This window comes from Varroa jacobsoni, unplaced genomic scaffold (assembly GCF_002532875.2).
Source record: "Varroa jacobsoni isolate VJ856 unplaced genomic scaffold, vjacob_1.0 scaffold_362, whole genome shotgun sequence".
Classification (NCBI taxonomy): domain Eukaryota; kingdom Metazoa; phylum Arthropoda; class Arachnida; order Mesostigmata; family Varroidae; genus Varroa; species Varroa jacobsoni.
Window position 1 is genome coordinate 18,615 of NW_019213264.1, and position 14,188 is coordinate 32,802.

The following is a 14,188-nucleotide window of genomic DNA, read 5'->3' on the forward strand; positions in this document are numbered from 1 at the left end:
CACTACTGACTATTGAGGATGTTATCAACTCCATTCGATATTCAGAGGCACACCTTAGATGGCTATTCCTTTGTCCAATTTTCTGGGAATCACTCATTTGAAACAGCTCAATATGAAATATTGGAAAAGACCTATTTTTTCGGCCGGCTGTTATTGAGACGGTAGCAGTACGATTCATGAGAAGGTGATTACTACTTCAGTATACAGGAGCCACGCGCGTGTTTGAGATGCTGACTGTGTCAATTATAACGTTGTTGTCAAAATTTACCTATATGCTTGAACACGCACACCATATAAGAGGGCATAGTGAATAAAAAAAATAGGGTAGACGTTTGTGGGCCAAACATATACTAAATGGAGAACGAACGTTATTACCGCCCCAGGCAGAGTGTAATCGTCCGGGAAAAGGTATGAACTTACGTGATATCGTGACGAAGGTACAAGCGTAAATTGCAATGAGAAAACAGAGCGGCACGCAAAACATCGTCACAAATGATACTCCTGTGTATAGTTGCTCCTGCCATTTTGCTGAATAAAAACCATACGTGACGCACTGGTAGAACTCCTCGATAAAAGGGCCTCGAAGAACACGAAATACAAACACCTATATAAAAGACAAAAGTAAAAATTTTACAACTAGCCAAACGTGAAGAAAGTGGTACCGATAACACCACTGGAAAATTGTGGTGTTCATAATTAGAGAGTACTTTTAAGCAAAAAAACAAAAAAAAATTCGAATGTACTTTAAATACAGCCTTTTCTTACAGCAAGTAGCGTAAGGTGGTTAAAGTGTACGTTTTTTTTTTACCACGCTTAAGCAAGCTAAAATATTTCGATTCAATTATTAGTATTGCATCATGGTATAATAAGGTTTATTCACATTGTGTAATTTATAATACCTACACTATCTCTAAATTCAGCTGATTTTCGTACCACTTACTCTAAGACAATTGCATGGGCACAACCTTCAGTGTTCACGAATGGCTTGATTTATAAACAACCATTTTTATTTGATGGGCGAGAAGGTAAGCGTTCTCGTCAGAGGAAAAGTTGGCCTCCGTAAAAATGGTGTTCCTAAATGAGCTTTCATACAACTACTGAACATTATGTACTGGGCATGCATCTCTAGTGAGGCCGTGACATTAACAGTTACTGGAGGCACGTGCACATCTGAATGAACCATTGTCTCCCATGTTGTATTAAGCTAAATAAACTTCTAAAATATCTGTCTCTTCCAAAAGATTTGACCACTTGTAGAAGCTTCCTGGTAGACATGGGCTTGACCTTGACTTCGTGGGTCAGATGGCCTCGTCGACAGCGACAAGAATTTTCAATAAGGGTCGAATCATTCATCTATCCTGTACACCGTTTGAAATCTATTTGACCTGGGAGTCCTGCCAATGAACATGGCTCTAATCGCAAGCGTCGAGAAAAATTTCGTATTCGGACAAGGAAAGTTTCTAAATGAGGGTTGACATGGACACTTAGTTTCAGCCATCAGTGGCCTATAAAACCAGTTGCTTGTTCATGAGCGCAGCCGAATAAGGGATTTGGTAAGGTCTGACCTATTAAAGTGAAACCATGGTAACTGCTGGTATAAACAGCAGAAATTCGTGAGATCGACAATGCAAGTAAAACACGTAAAGGGGCGGATATTATTTGTTACATACGAAGATTTTTCAGTAGAGTAGCTATATCTCCTTTAGATTTTATATTATTGATGGAAATATCGAGGGGATAATGTCAAGCAGCTATTCTATAAATAGATTTATATCTTTGAAGCAGGACAGGCCAGTATATAGAATAATCTTAAATCAGAGTAGCTTGTGGAAATCATGTATAAAATTGGTTCATTTAACTTCAAATAGGCGTCACCTCAAAACAATTTCCACAGCAACAGTGATCACTCGATTATACGATAGGTTTGACTATCAGCACGCACAGAGATAGATTCATACCTTTTTTCGGGTAGGGCCAATACGTTAACCGATGGTGCCTCATCAACAGCAACTCTCATTTTGGTGCTGCATGATCTTTTCGATGCTTATGCAACCTACGCGAATTCTCGTTTGCGGAGTCTCTGAAATCAGTACCCTTACCTCATCCACTCTCGGAACCGTCATTTCCGCTATCTGCATCTACTTACCGTTAGAGGCATCAAAGCTAAAGGAACGAAGCAAATGTGCGTGGAGAGTGAAATTAACTTCTACACACCTGCGGGATTGCTAGGCTTCCGGCTAGAAACCAAATGAACACGACGAGCTGTCGAATGAGCCTTCGATTTTTGTCCCTTCGCATCGGGTAGGTGACTGCTAGGTATTGGTCGAAAGCTAGCAGGACCAACACGAATGTTGACAGGTACAAAGAAAATACCTGCGTAGAGCGTAACAAGTGGGAAAAATAGATTTCTAAAAAAAATGCATTTTGTTTTATTCAGTTCGAAATGGAAAGTTGTTTCATCCGTAGAGGAAACATGAGTAAAAATAATAATAGTAATAATAATAATTATGTGATTAAGTAAAAAAAATAAGTAAAAATGGCCTTAGGTATTAATTTAATATCGAAAAGTTAGATTTGGCTTCATACATAACAGATTTTTCCGTTTATGTGCATTTAAGTTTTTATTCTGTACATTAAAACATTCGGATCAATACAGATTAAGTAATCGAGCTTCATCGATTGTACGTAGCAAAGACGCAATGGCCATACCTCGTACGCGCTATATATTGAACGTAACATACCTCACAAGGCGTTGTGTGTAATTTTTTCTACCTCGGAATAATAGAAACTAAAGTAAAATTAATAGTTTTTTTGTGAACTGAGTAAAGTTACAAAATCACGTAGATTACATACTAAATTTGTTAATCAGTAAATATCTAAAGTCGTTACTAATTATTCCTCATGTAAATATTTTGAAAAAAATATATGAAATTTATTATTGCTCAGATTAGCTCAATAACAGAAAACCAGTCGACGCATGAAATATTTAGCTCATAAATAGGATCTTATTTAATAACCAAATAAACATCTACTTTTCCCCTGACTGTGCGTAGAATTCGAAATATAAATTACAGTAAAATCCAGTACAATTTTAAAATTTTGCCTAAATCGGCTAAATAGACAAGTATCGGATCAATAATAACAGTCCAGCGAATAATTACGAAATCTGCTTGTGCGAAGTGATGGTCGTCATTAGACCTACCTGCATATATTTGAGCCCTTTACAGGTTACTTCATCGGCTAACCAAGCCACCGTTGCGGTCCAGGCCGCCTCAGCAACGATGCAGAACACCGTGACAAGAAGGTCTGCAACTGCCATATTTGCTAACAGAGAATAAAGCGATGAACGGACGTGTTGATTGACTCGCGATATTGATACCAACGTGGCCACGTTTGACACCTAGAGACGAACGTCGATAGATGAAGACCGAGATAAATTCAGGCTCATATAGGAGTACTCACTGTTTGCTTGATAACCCACGTATCATAATACAGTCATCTGATAACTTTGTTTAGGCGCTACGTGCATCTCAGTTATTGTGTGAGCGTCACTTCAGTACGTGCGAAAAACACAAATAGGAAAGATTGGAAAATTCAGAATTCAATTTCGTCGAGATACAATGAATGTTTGGTGATTCATTCAGGTAAACTATTACTCAGCGGCCAGTGTAGTTTACGTTTCAGAATTGAGTATATTACCAAAGAATAATATAAATCAACATATAATTACCAAGTTTTTGAATGCCTTAGGAGCAATCGGAAGTAATATAATGTACTCTTTAATGTCCTTGGCAGATTCACATTGCGCTGACTGGCTTTTAGTTCCTGTGCATTCGTACTACATGCGGCTGTAACTCGGTGATAACTAGAAATTACATAACGAACTAAATTATATCCAAGATTAATTTCGTGAATCGCAGTTCTTATCAGACCTATTCCTTTCTATCGTGTCACAAGTAACTGCTTACAAACATGTTGAGCAGTAATTTCGTAGCATGACCTGATGCTTCGACCCCACTTAATTATACTGTACCTATCAGAATTGGAGATAGTTTAATCCTCTTTCAGAATACTGTTTTTAACCAAAAAAAGCAGAATTTCTTTTTTGGTTAAAATTCAGTACTTTTTTTTTCTTTTTTAATTAAATATCCTTCTACGGGAGAAGCTTCTTAAAACCACTGCTAAAATATTACATCGAGAAAAGAAGGGGCTAAAACCTTCAGATAGGTACATAGGTACTGTCGACATCGTTTTTTATATTCAGTGTTAAGTAGTCATGTATATTCTGACGAAGACTAGGTTTAAGAATTTGGACGTCCTTTTAGTGGTCTTTGAGTGATCTAAGAGACGGACATGTTTGTAGTCCAGAACGGTACAAAACCGGTGTAGACGCCAATTGATGATATGCAACTTTGTAAACCAACAACTTTAAATCGGTTCCTTAATTTCACCTACAATCTCGTAAGTTCTATCGTCTTCGGCACGATACTAGGTAAACGTCCATCATAGTTCCCTAACTAAGCATTAGCATAAGGCATCAGCTGGCTGCAAATTGTACTCGGGTCTCTAAAATGATTATTTCTTAATAATGACTAAAACATTTAAACCTATATAACATGAATGCTTCGTCATTAGCTGCATCAGATAGCAGCGATACGGCCTGTAATAGTCAAAAGCAAGCGTCAATGGGAGCCTTTGATCACAGAAAGCAACTGCTTTATACATCGGGCCTAAATGACGCCTGCAATGTTCCTCTTAGCCGACCATCTACAGTTTTCCTGCAATTTCGTTCCTTTAGCGCGCCATAGCTTGTTCAAAATGGCTGTATCTAAACAATAGCACTCAATGGCTGAATGGGCCAGTTTATGAGATCGACAGTGAATTTTCTTGAGCATTTTTGCTATAGCATCTGTTAATTAATACAGTAAATCCACACTAATCAGGAAATACAACAATATCCACATCTATTAATAATCATGTGGTCCTGTTACGTAAAATTTGCACGTCACGTTGAAAGCTAAAACTTACCTATCTTGAGTTTTTTTTTTTTAGATGAGAGCTCTTTTTTTTTAGAGAGAGAAGATGAACCATTCCGCCCTGGCGTTAGTTATTTTATTTAACGCTAGCACGAGTCAATAGTTTAGGACTGGACAACTTAATCGAATCAACAATTCCGGCTCCGTTTTATTATTATTTATTGGTTTGTTAGGAACAAAAGGAGTACGCAAATTACATGAACAAGATGTCCATAGTATCTCTGTCATTGAAACATGAACAGACTGTAAAAGCCACCTTTTCATAATTAACTGGATGTATTATAAAATGTTGCACGTTCGCCAAACATTTTCCAAGATCGCATCGCACACGCCAAAGCACGTTCATATAGTGACGCACGGAGCTCATGAAGCTTATACAACTCCTTAATTAGGTTCTATTAGAGATAGTCAATATGCTAGAATTCCTAAGTAATTCCTTTTACGGTGATCTGCTGCGACTTAGTCGGCCAGCGGTATCAATCGAGGTACCACAGACCCGTACTGAAAAATCAGTTGATAGTTAGTTATCCGACTGTTATGCCAAGCGTAAGTTGCCATTCGTGACGTCTTTGGTCGCTGACGAATGATTTTCCAGCTTTACCGCTCCGCCAGACGTCGTTGCATGCTGTGCATATTAGAAGTCGCAGTACGTATCTTAAAACGTTCCGCGTGAATACCCAATCTTATATCTCAATGTTTAATGTAACAAAGATATAGCTTTTACACGCAATTGCATGTATGAATGTACTTATCAAGTTCGCCCATCCCCTGGAGAAGGGAAGAGGCACTTAACCGAATGGATTCACTTGATACAAAAGTACCAACGGCATGACCTCGCTAGAACCGCTACTGAATGTATCATTCTGTTTTGATTGATGTCTAGATTATCTGAAGTTAGCAATTTCTTCTGCGAGTCAATCTGAAGAGTCATGTACACATAAACGTGCACCCGATTATTAACTCTTCAGACATCAAAAGAAACATCTGCAACTTTGGTTTACTGCGTTTTCTTAGGCCTGGAAAAGGTGGTTGAGGTAGTAGTTATCTAGCCGTCGTTGCCTGAAGAGACAAATGATTTTGTCAAGGCTCTACCTAGTTGCCAATTGCATTCGAGTACGATAACGTTGATGGAAAGCATGATATCTAATATGGTAAATACGACCTAATCTTGAAATTGATTTAAGACCACTTTGTCGTAACTGTTTCGTTAGCTCATCTCACTTTTTATGTCCGATAATTTATTCAATCGTTGTTTATGTAAGTCAACGGTATATATCCACACCTGTACAGTGCAATATAGCGATTTACCTCTGATGACTGTCTGTGCAGCATTTGCTCACTTATTCCATTTAAACTGCTACAAAATTGCCACGACCTATTCCGAGAGTATCTCGTCTTGCCTAATTACTCGACTATAGCAGACGGATAACATGCACCTATCACAGGGCTTTGGTCCTTTAACACCAGCGAAAACCATCAAGTATACATCATCTTGGCGATAGTAATCGCTATAAGGAGCGTTATCTTCCCCATTATATTTACTGGCAATGACTTTCTACGGCAATTCAAAAAGGTCTAAGAATACAGTAAAAAATTGAGCGATTAACCCAAATACAGTGAAACTGCCTAACCGAGTAAGTTACGCATAGGGTCATGAACATCTAACCCAACAAGACCAGGGTTTTATCCTCCGCAAGGGGCAAATATGCATCAAGTGGAATCGAATGCTTTGTTTTTAATTCATTACAATTGTGTACACACAATTACAAAGCCCGTTGAATGTGATGATATTTAATTGTTCTGTTTAGTGAAACCATTTGCGTTACGACTGTTATCGGCCCAAGTAAGAGTTTTGTTATTGGCTTTCTAAATATTATACCTGTTATTATATGTATTATAGAGGGCGAAAAACACTGTCTCGTGTATTTTGTACGATGAGCCTTAATCCAATCTGATTTGAATGGTATGTGTAGTCAGATCCGACTGTGGATGCCCGTCATAGGCCGCCATATTTATTAGGGTCTCTTATAGTAATTATAACGAATCAGCAATAGCAATATTTGGTCTTCATAGACAAATTTTGAATTTTGTTAAGAGCTTCGTTAATATCTTAAGAGGTTTTGCAATTCGATTTGTAGTGATGCATATATATCTATATCGGAAATATAAGAACAGGTCGACGAATTCTGTGAAAGGAAGCGAGGATCGATAAAACGCAGTAATAGTAGATTCGTATCACATAAATGGCACATGTTCCGATTAGGCATAATAATTTTGAGATACCTACTAAATTTTCATAGTATTTAAACAGTCAACTAAGTCTTTTTTTACTTACCAGTAATAGCCACGATTTGCGTAGTTTCTTTGCTATGGTCATAATGTTTAAGACAGTCGAACGGTACATATAAAAGTGTTAGCTGGGCTACACGCGCCCGGTACATGATCAGAAACAGTGTGGACTGAAACTACTAGTAAGAGTTTCGGATGTTTTGCCCCCTTAATTGTGTCTTTGGCCTAAGTGCCGTAATAGCGACTTTAACGCTTGGACCGCGCAACGGAGATGCTTTTGAATGTGGCATAATTCGGCCAAATCAAGCGTATCAAGAGTATGTGATCAATGGCACAAACGCCGATCCATACGAGTTTCCTTGGATGGTATCTATTCAAGTACATCTCTACCCAAACACTCGGCTATGGACACATTACTGCGGAGGCAGCCTAATCGATGAGCAATGGATACTTACCGCAGCTCACTGCCTAACCTTGAACGTGCAATACCAAATTGTATTGGGAAAGCATAATCTGGAAGTTGATGAACCCCAGCAAGTGATTCAATCGTCGGCGAAACTCATTCGACATCCTTCTTTCGATTCGATTAACCCGGTCTACGATGTCGGCCTCGTTAAACTTGAGACCCCGTTAAGCTTTAGTGCTAATCACCAAATAGCGCCCATATGTCTACCGTCTGCGAACGATTTCGATACGTTTGACGGTATCGATTGCGTCGTCTCCGGATGGGGTCAAACCAGTCTGAACAATTCCAGGACGGCAAATATCCTACAAAAGATCATCGTTCGACCGTTATGCTATAAACAGTGTCGACGCATATGGGGCATTAATAGGAGTGTTCTTTGTGGACAACCTATAACTCAAGGCACAGCGTATAAGGGCGATTCAGGCGGTCCCCTACAGTGTTTAGTTAACGGTCGTTATGTGCTTGTTGGCGTTACAAGTTTTATAGATGAAAACTTGTTAGAACCGTCCGGCTTCGCACGTGTTAGTGAAATCATCCAGTGGATTAACGAGATGCGCAGAGGACCGGACGTCTAAACGACCTAGGATACTTAGAATTTTCTGTTTCCCCGCCAGGCATTTAGGAACTGCTTTTGTCATGAAAAGCGTAATGGCGCACACTATGGAAGGAAATTCATCCATTAATCTGAGTCATGAATATATAAAAAGTAATAAATATCTAACGCATTTAATTACAAGCGACTCTTGGTAACATGGGCGGTTAGGTACGTATGTAACTTCGCTATTCTTTTCTGCTTCAAGGAACCGATGCCTATGTGCATTATTTTGATTTTGACATTTCGGCGTTAAAATAACGTAAGCAGTAATTGTTTCTCTAAACTATTCCATGGCTCTAAGACACACGTGAGTTAACCTGAACGTCTCATGCGTAACCGATATTACGTTATGTATTATTGACAAGAACGAACGTTATAGCTACTCATCTCATTCTTTCATTTGTCGCAAAATCTCCGTAGAAACTCTATTATTCTCTGAGTCTTTATTAATAAATATGAATAATAGATCGTTCATGCTGTGATATCTAAAAGCGCTACCAATCTTCACCTGGGACGTTTTTCTACCAGGCACTTTGACTGAAAATCTTGTAGAAGTTTTGTCAGCACAAGGAGAACGAATGTACCTAAATGTAGCCTAAAGGAAATAGATGTTTTGAATTTTATGCCCGATACCGACGTTCGGTGTTCCATTAGACGGTATGAAATCATTTTTATTTTATATAGCTCGTAAGTACTGCTTAAGGACTTGACGTTCTATATTCGTTCGCAGTCTGCTATTGCGCATAATTTGACACAGCGCTTCTGTGAACATAAACAGTTTTAATAGAGTTGTGTTTCCGTAATCGAGCGTCAGACACCTTTATGCGTGCGTCTGAAAAAAAAAAAAAGGTCTACTCTAGATTTGGTAAATTATGGACAAAATTCTTCATAGAACCCTTTTTTTTCCAGAAGGGTTTTTCTAATTTGGAAAACAACTTGTTGTTCCTATATCGATGCCACTGTTCATATCCCATGCCCGGATGGTCAACGTGAAGGTTAGCACATTAGCAGTGGAGTCAATTTAATAGATAGATAATTACGAAATTCGTATTACCTCGTTTATGTCACCAACAGGCGCTTGAGTGTACGTTTGAAGAGAGGCGACGAGAGACGCTGTCTATAAAGGTTCGTTAAGAAATGATCGTAGATTCTGCTGTTATTCGCTTAGTATAAACCAATTGTATACTGTGGGGGGGTATATCTATCAGAAACTAGCATAGGGTAACTGTGACAGGTTATCGTCGTTATAGAATTGAGGTACCAATTTCGCTAGCTATCATTTGGTTTGTACATACAGATTTTAAAGTTTGGAAAAGACTGTGCTATCTGTTCAGTGCATATATGGAAATAAATGATATGTGATAAAGGTCTTTGCAGAAAAACGGATGGTTACTAAGTAGCAGATAGCCGGTGAGCAGGGCACATTAACCTATCTAGAATCTGATGATGGATCGTTTTACCACGAAGATAAACGTTTGTGTTAAATTGTCAGCTAAATTCGTTTTAACATTTCGGATACCCTGTTTAGTAAAAGAGAATTGTCAGGTAAAGGTTTCTGCGAGCGTGGTGCCTCTAAATGAGCAGATAGCGGGCGTCTGACTGATCGGTGACTAGAACGTCAAGCTACACGAATTTTCCTGGATGGTTTTTCTGCAGACATTTCTACATGTAGAGGCGCCTGCAAATGAGCCTTGGTAGACAAACGATGAATAACTAAAGCTACTTGTTGTTTGTTGCTACAGTATCTAATTGGCGTACCACTTCAGGTGACCTAACGATCAGAGCAACCTATTCTACACGGCGCCTATAATCACTTTGGTATTTCCTCGTCAGACTTACGAGGTCCTTGGACTTCACCAGCGAACACTGATATCCTGCGTTTACCGCCTGCAGATTGCTTCGGTTCCGGGGTATTTATACGGATATACTTGAAAAAATTGCACTGCACCTCTACTAAAAGATACTACAGGATTGTTCTTGACAGAACCATGCTTCGTAAAGTGTTTCTTTGTGGAGTTTGAAGCCCGCTTCAATGCATACGTGATGATCGATATGCACTCGCCTATGATTCGAGTTCTAGCAATCTAGCCATCGCTTTCTATGTCGTCAGTCACGAACGAGCGAAGTCTTCGGATGAACCGACTATGTAAACACTGAGAATGGGTATCGACAGGAAACGAAAAGTATCGTCATGCTTGTCATATTTATCCTATACCTTGAGATCTGATGAATAATCGACGAGTAGAAGTGTCAGTAACAACGTGAACGAAGCAATGCGAAACGGAAAAATCGCATATCTTTGAACTGCCATATTCAATAAGATGATTAAGTTTATAATAGATTCAAAATTTTCTGGTCTCAAAAGTTATCGTTGAGGTTAGTGCCGACTGATCTCAAGGTAAAACTGCTTTTCGGAAATGAGACAAGCATTTGCGAAGGCCACCCATTGTAAGTGTAATATTATCAGTATGCAAAAAAGCTTACCAAATAGTCTGCAAGAGACGCCGCTGCTTTCCGTTTCTAATTTGGGCCTGTGGAGTTTCTAGGGCTTCGTACACTATCTGTGATTACGAATAGGAAACGTCCTTAGGTGGAATAGTAACAGGAATCCGTCCCGCTACTATTATTTAAACGGGTATTACGCGATTTAAATGTCGTTGTATGTCATCGAGAATCTCCGGAGACTACTTAGCGAAGTACTTCTAATACTAAACTAAAAGACTAAAACAGTGGCGACTGTGATTATTCTTTTAGGCATATGTATAATCTGTACCCCAACAATAGCCCTATGTTACCTGAGCGTTAATTTGGCCCAACAATTAACAACATTTTTTTTTTGCTATTCTTATAGGTATGTGAACATATGAAAAAGCTAGCAACTCGGTAACTTCGTACTTTTTTTGAGATTAAATTCAAAAAAGCCCGCCTTTAAAAATGGCGATCGCATTCTAGTAGAAAATCGCACAGGTACGTGTGATAACCTCATTTTATAGAGCAAGCTTGATTAAGCAATAGACAGTTCTAAATCAATCTTTAATTATCAGCGCTTAGTAAGGTACCGCGCTCGGAATTGCATATAACCTAATTTCGACACATCTGCATGCTTGAGTACAGCATATCACAGAAAATGATTGTGTAAAGCAACACTAAAACCCATAAAATTGGCAGCCCACTTAAGTACAGACAGCAAGAGTTGACGTTCTGCAACGAAATCACGTGACAGCGAGCGTTTATTCATTCAGTTTGAAACATGAGTCGTTTGTTATCGTCCGAGTCACGACCCAACGATATAAATGCTCCGCTACGTATTAGAAGTCATGTCATTGCCCCGTATCGTCAAGCTCACGAAGAAGAGCGTTCTCAACACGTACTAGTTAGATATAACATTTCGTGTCACGCTAGTTCACTTGTACGTGAAAGGTATATACCTGCTGGCTCTATTGACTGCCGATAGTACATCGATTGCGCATGGTATCGTCGAATAGGGCATTTGGCGGATTCAGCCAATGTTCATAGATCTTTCCCCTGGCAATATAATCCTGAAACATCAGCTTGGGATTATTTTTACGGCGGTAACCTGGTCAATGATCAGCAGATATTAACGGCGGTTCGCTGCATTGCAGAAGCCGACGAGTGGCGAATAATTCTGCGAAAACACAACTTCGCTATCAGCGAACCGCTCGAGCACTACCACAAGCCGATAATCCGTCCACGACATTCTCCCTATAATGAAACGGCTATTGCGCTTGATTTTGGTCTAGCGGAACTCGCGACCCGGGTTAATCTCAATCATGGCCACACGATACGCCTTCTGTCAGTGGATAACTTCAATTCGTTTGACGACAAACTTTGCATCGCTATAGGCTGGGATCGGACAGGTCTCGACAACGATATTGCGTCGAACGTTTTGCGGAAGGCAACAGTTCGACTGATATCGCTTGAAAGGTGTCGTAACCTATACGCTTCGAGGCAAAACGTACATGACGAAATTTCGCTTTGCGATACTTTGCCGATTGGCTGTTGATCGGGGCGACGTAAACCCTGGCTGTTCCGGGAATCCCCTCTGGTGCCTTCAAAAAGACCGATATATGCTTACGGGAATTGTATGCTTCGGATTCGAATTCACGTTGTTACCTAACATTTATGCGAGGATAAATGAAGCGCTCCTGTGGATCAGTGTTGTATTCACCGACCATCGATGGAGATGACTCAGAAATTCAGCATAACTTTATTCAAAGCTAACTAAGAATGAACCGGAAAGAAGGTCTGAACTCTAAGTGTTAAGAAATTATAAAATAATCTGGCGGTGTACATTATTGAGAGAATAAGTAACGGATGACCTTTTTTTTAGTAGATCTTGTGTATTTATTTGTTCTCCATGACAGGCTTAGAACAGCACAACATACAAGGAATTACGTCTTCACCGGATAGACATAACTAAGCAAACGATGCAAATGTTTTTACGTAGTAGGTCCTAGCTATTGAAATAGGAACAAGTTACTCAAGCATATGCTCTATATGCGGGACTATTTTGTTCTACGAATCTAAAGGATAGCTTCTTAATATATGAGGAGCTCAAAGAACTGGAATCGAAGAACGCCGTGATCCGTGTTAAGCATCACAGAGCCTTACGCTTATGAACGATAAGAATCCTGCTATAGATGAACGCCATTAAAGATTGACCCTGTTTGCTTACCATGATCTTCACAAATTCACTCACTTAGGTCAGTTGAAATGCTCGTGTAACAAAAAATAAGGGCTTACCGATGATCGTGTCGGCCACTTGTAAATACAGCCATAAAACAAACAGGAACTCGATCGACTATGATTGAACTCAGACAACGGTAAAATCTTATGTTCACAGTAAATTCGATGCATCTAGTTGAGCTTTGTTGAGCCTCTACGAAATAGGTAGAGAGGGCCGGAAGGCCTAGTATTTTAACAAGATTTAGAGGCTTTTGCAAGCTAAATAATCGACGGTCTAAGTAACCTCAGGACTTGACGAACCAAACAGGGACAGCGACTTTATATCAAGTGAAAGCGGCCAACCTATCTAACGGTAAATGCTTTGAATAAATTTTAGTAGAGCTCTTTTTCTTGAAAAAATCTGAAAAAAACAGGGCAAACGTTTAACTTGAGTTTCATACTACAACTTATTCTAAAACGATAAATCGTTATTTATTATTTCTTTGTCATCGCAAATAACAGGATCACTAATGTGTTCTATGCGAGGCTGACAAATACGGGGAACGAGGCGGAAAGCGCTCTCTGTTACCAAAATATTGGTAACGAATCAGAGCTAATAATCTACCTATTCAGTTAGCCATCTGTTAATTGCCAATAAGCTCTAACTTAGTGTCAAAATTACGTAAAATCAATATGGCTTTTTTTTTTAACTAGCATCTGAGTAACTTCCTTGCACGTCCTTCGTTTGTATGAGATCCGAAATGTCATGTTATAACGATTGTAACGGAAAAATATGAGGTTTCCTTTGGAAAGGGACTTCAATGTGTGGTTTGTAATTTTAAGTAAACGTTATAGCTCAACTGATGCCCAATTGGGAAAAGATCAGTTTGTGATGATTAGTGGCCCAGCTAACTTCCCCGAGGCCATTTTTTTGCCTGTTACTAGAATTCGAAAGAAGCATCTTGTCAGGAAATCTTTGATCGAAATAGTTCGAAACTCGAGACGAGTAACCGCACAAAATGCGATGAAATCCGGTGAACACGTACAGGTATTCTGCCAGGTTACAAGGTGACAGAAATTAGTTTATGATTGTAACGTATATGTCTGTCTGTATGT

The 14,188-nt window shown here is 39.2% G+C and overlaps 2 protein-coding genes across 4 annotated transcripts in view; one reads left to right on the top strand and one right to left on the bottom strand.

The window, feature by feature from the left end:
• Window positions 1-14,188, bottom strand: part of LOC111259747 (gonadotropin-releasing hormone receptor) — a 37,028-nt gene that overhangs the window by 18,607 nt on the left and 4,233 nt on the right. For all 3 annotated transcript variants that reach the window (XM_022831959.2, XM_086968002.1, XM_086968003.1), the window contains exons 2-4: window positions 3,203-3,400; window positions 2,215-2,373; window positions 421-604 (exon numbers count right to left, since the gene is read on the bottom strand). In XM_022831959.2, coding sequence (XP_022687694.2) covers window positions 421-604; window positions 2,215-2,373; window positions 3,203-3,400 — 541 coding nt within the window. The remainder of the gene's footprint in view (window positions 1-420; window positions 605-2,214; window positions 2,374-3,202; window positions 3,401-14,188) is intronic.
• Window positions 7,392-12,739, top strand: LOC147753586 (chymotrypsin-like protease CTRL-1). Its single transcript, XM_086968001.1, has 3 exons — window positions 7,392-8,360; window positions 9,461-9,470; window positions 12,332-12,739. The coding sequence occupies exons 1-3, from the start codon at window positions 7,521-7,523 to the stop codon at window positions 12,592-12,594; spliced, it is 1,113 nt and encodes a 370-aa protein (XP_086824127.1). The 5' UTR covers window positions 7,392-7,520; the 3' UTR covers window positions 12,595-12,739.

Excerpts from the sequence above, each read along its gene's own strand:
- LOC147753586 (XM_086968001.1), top strand. The coding sequence starts at position 7,521 with ATGTTTTGCCCCCTTAATTGTGTCTTTGGCCTAAGTGCCGTAATAGCG.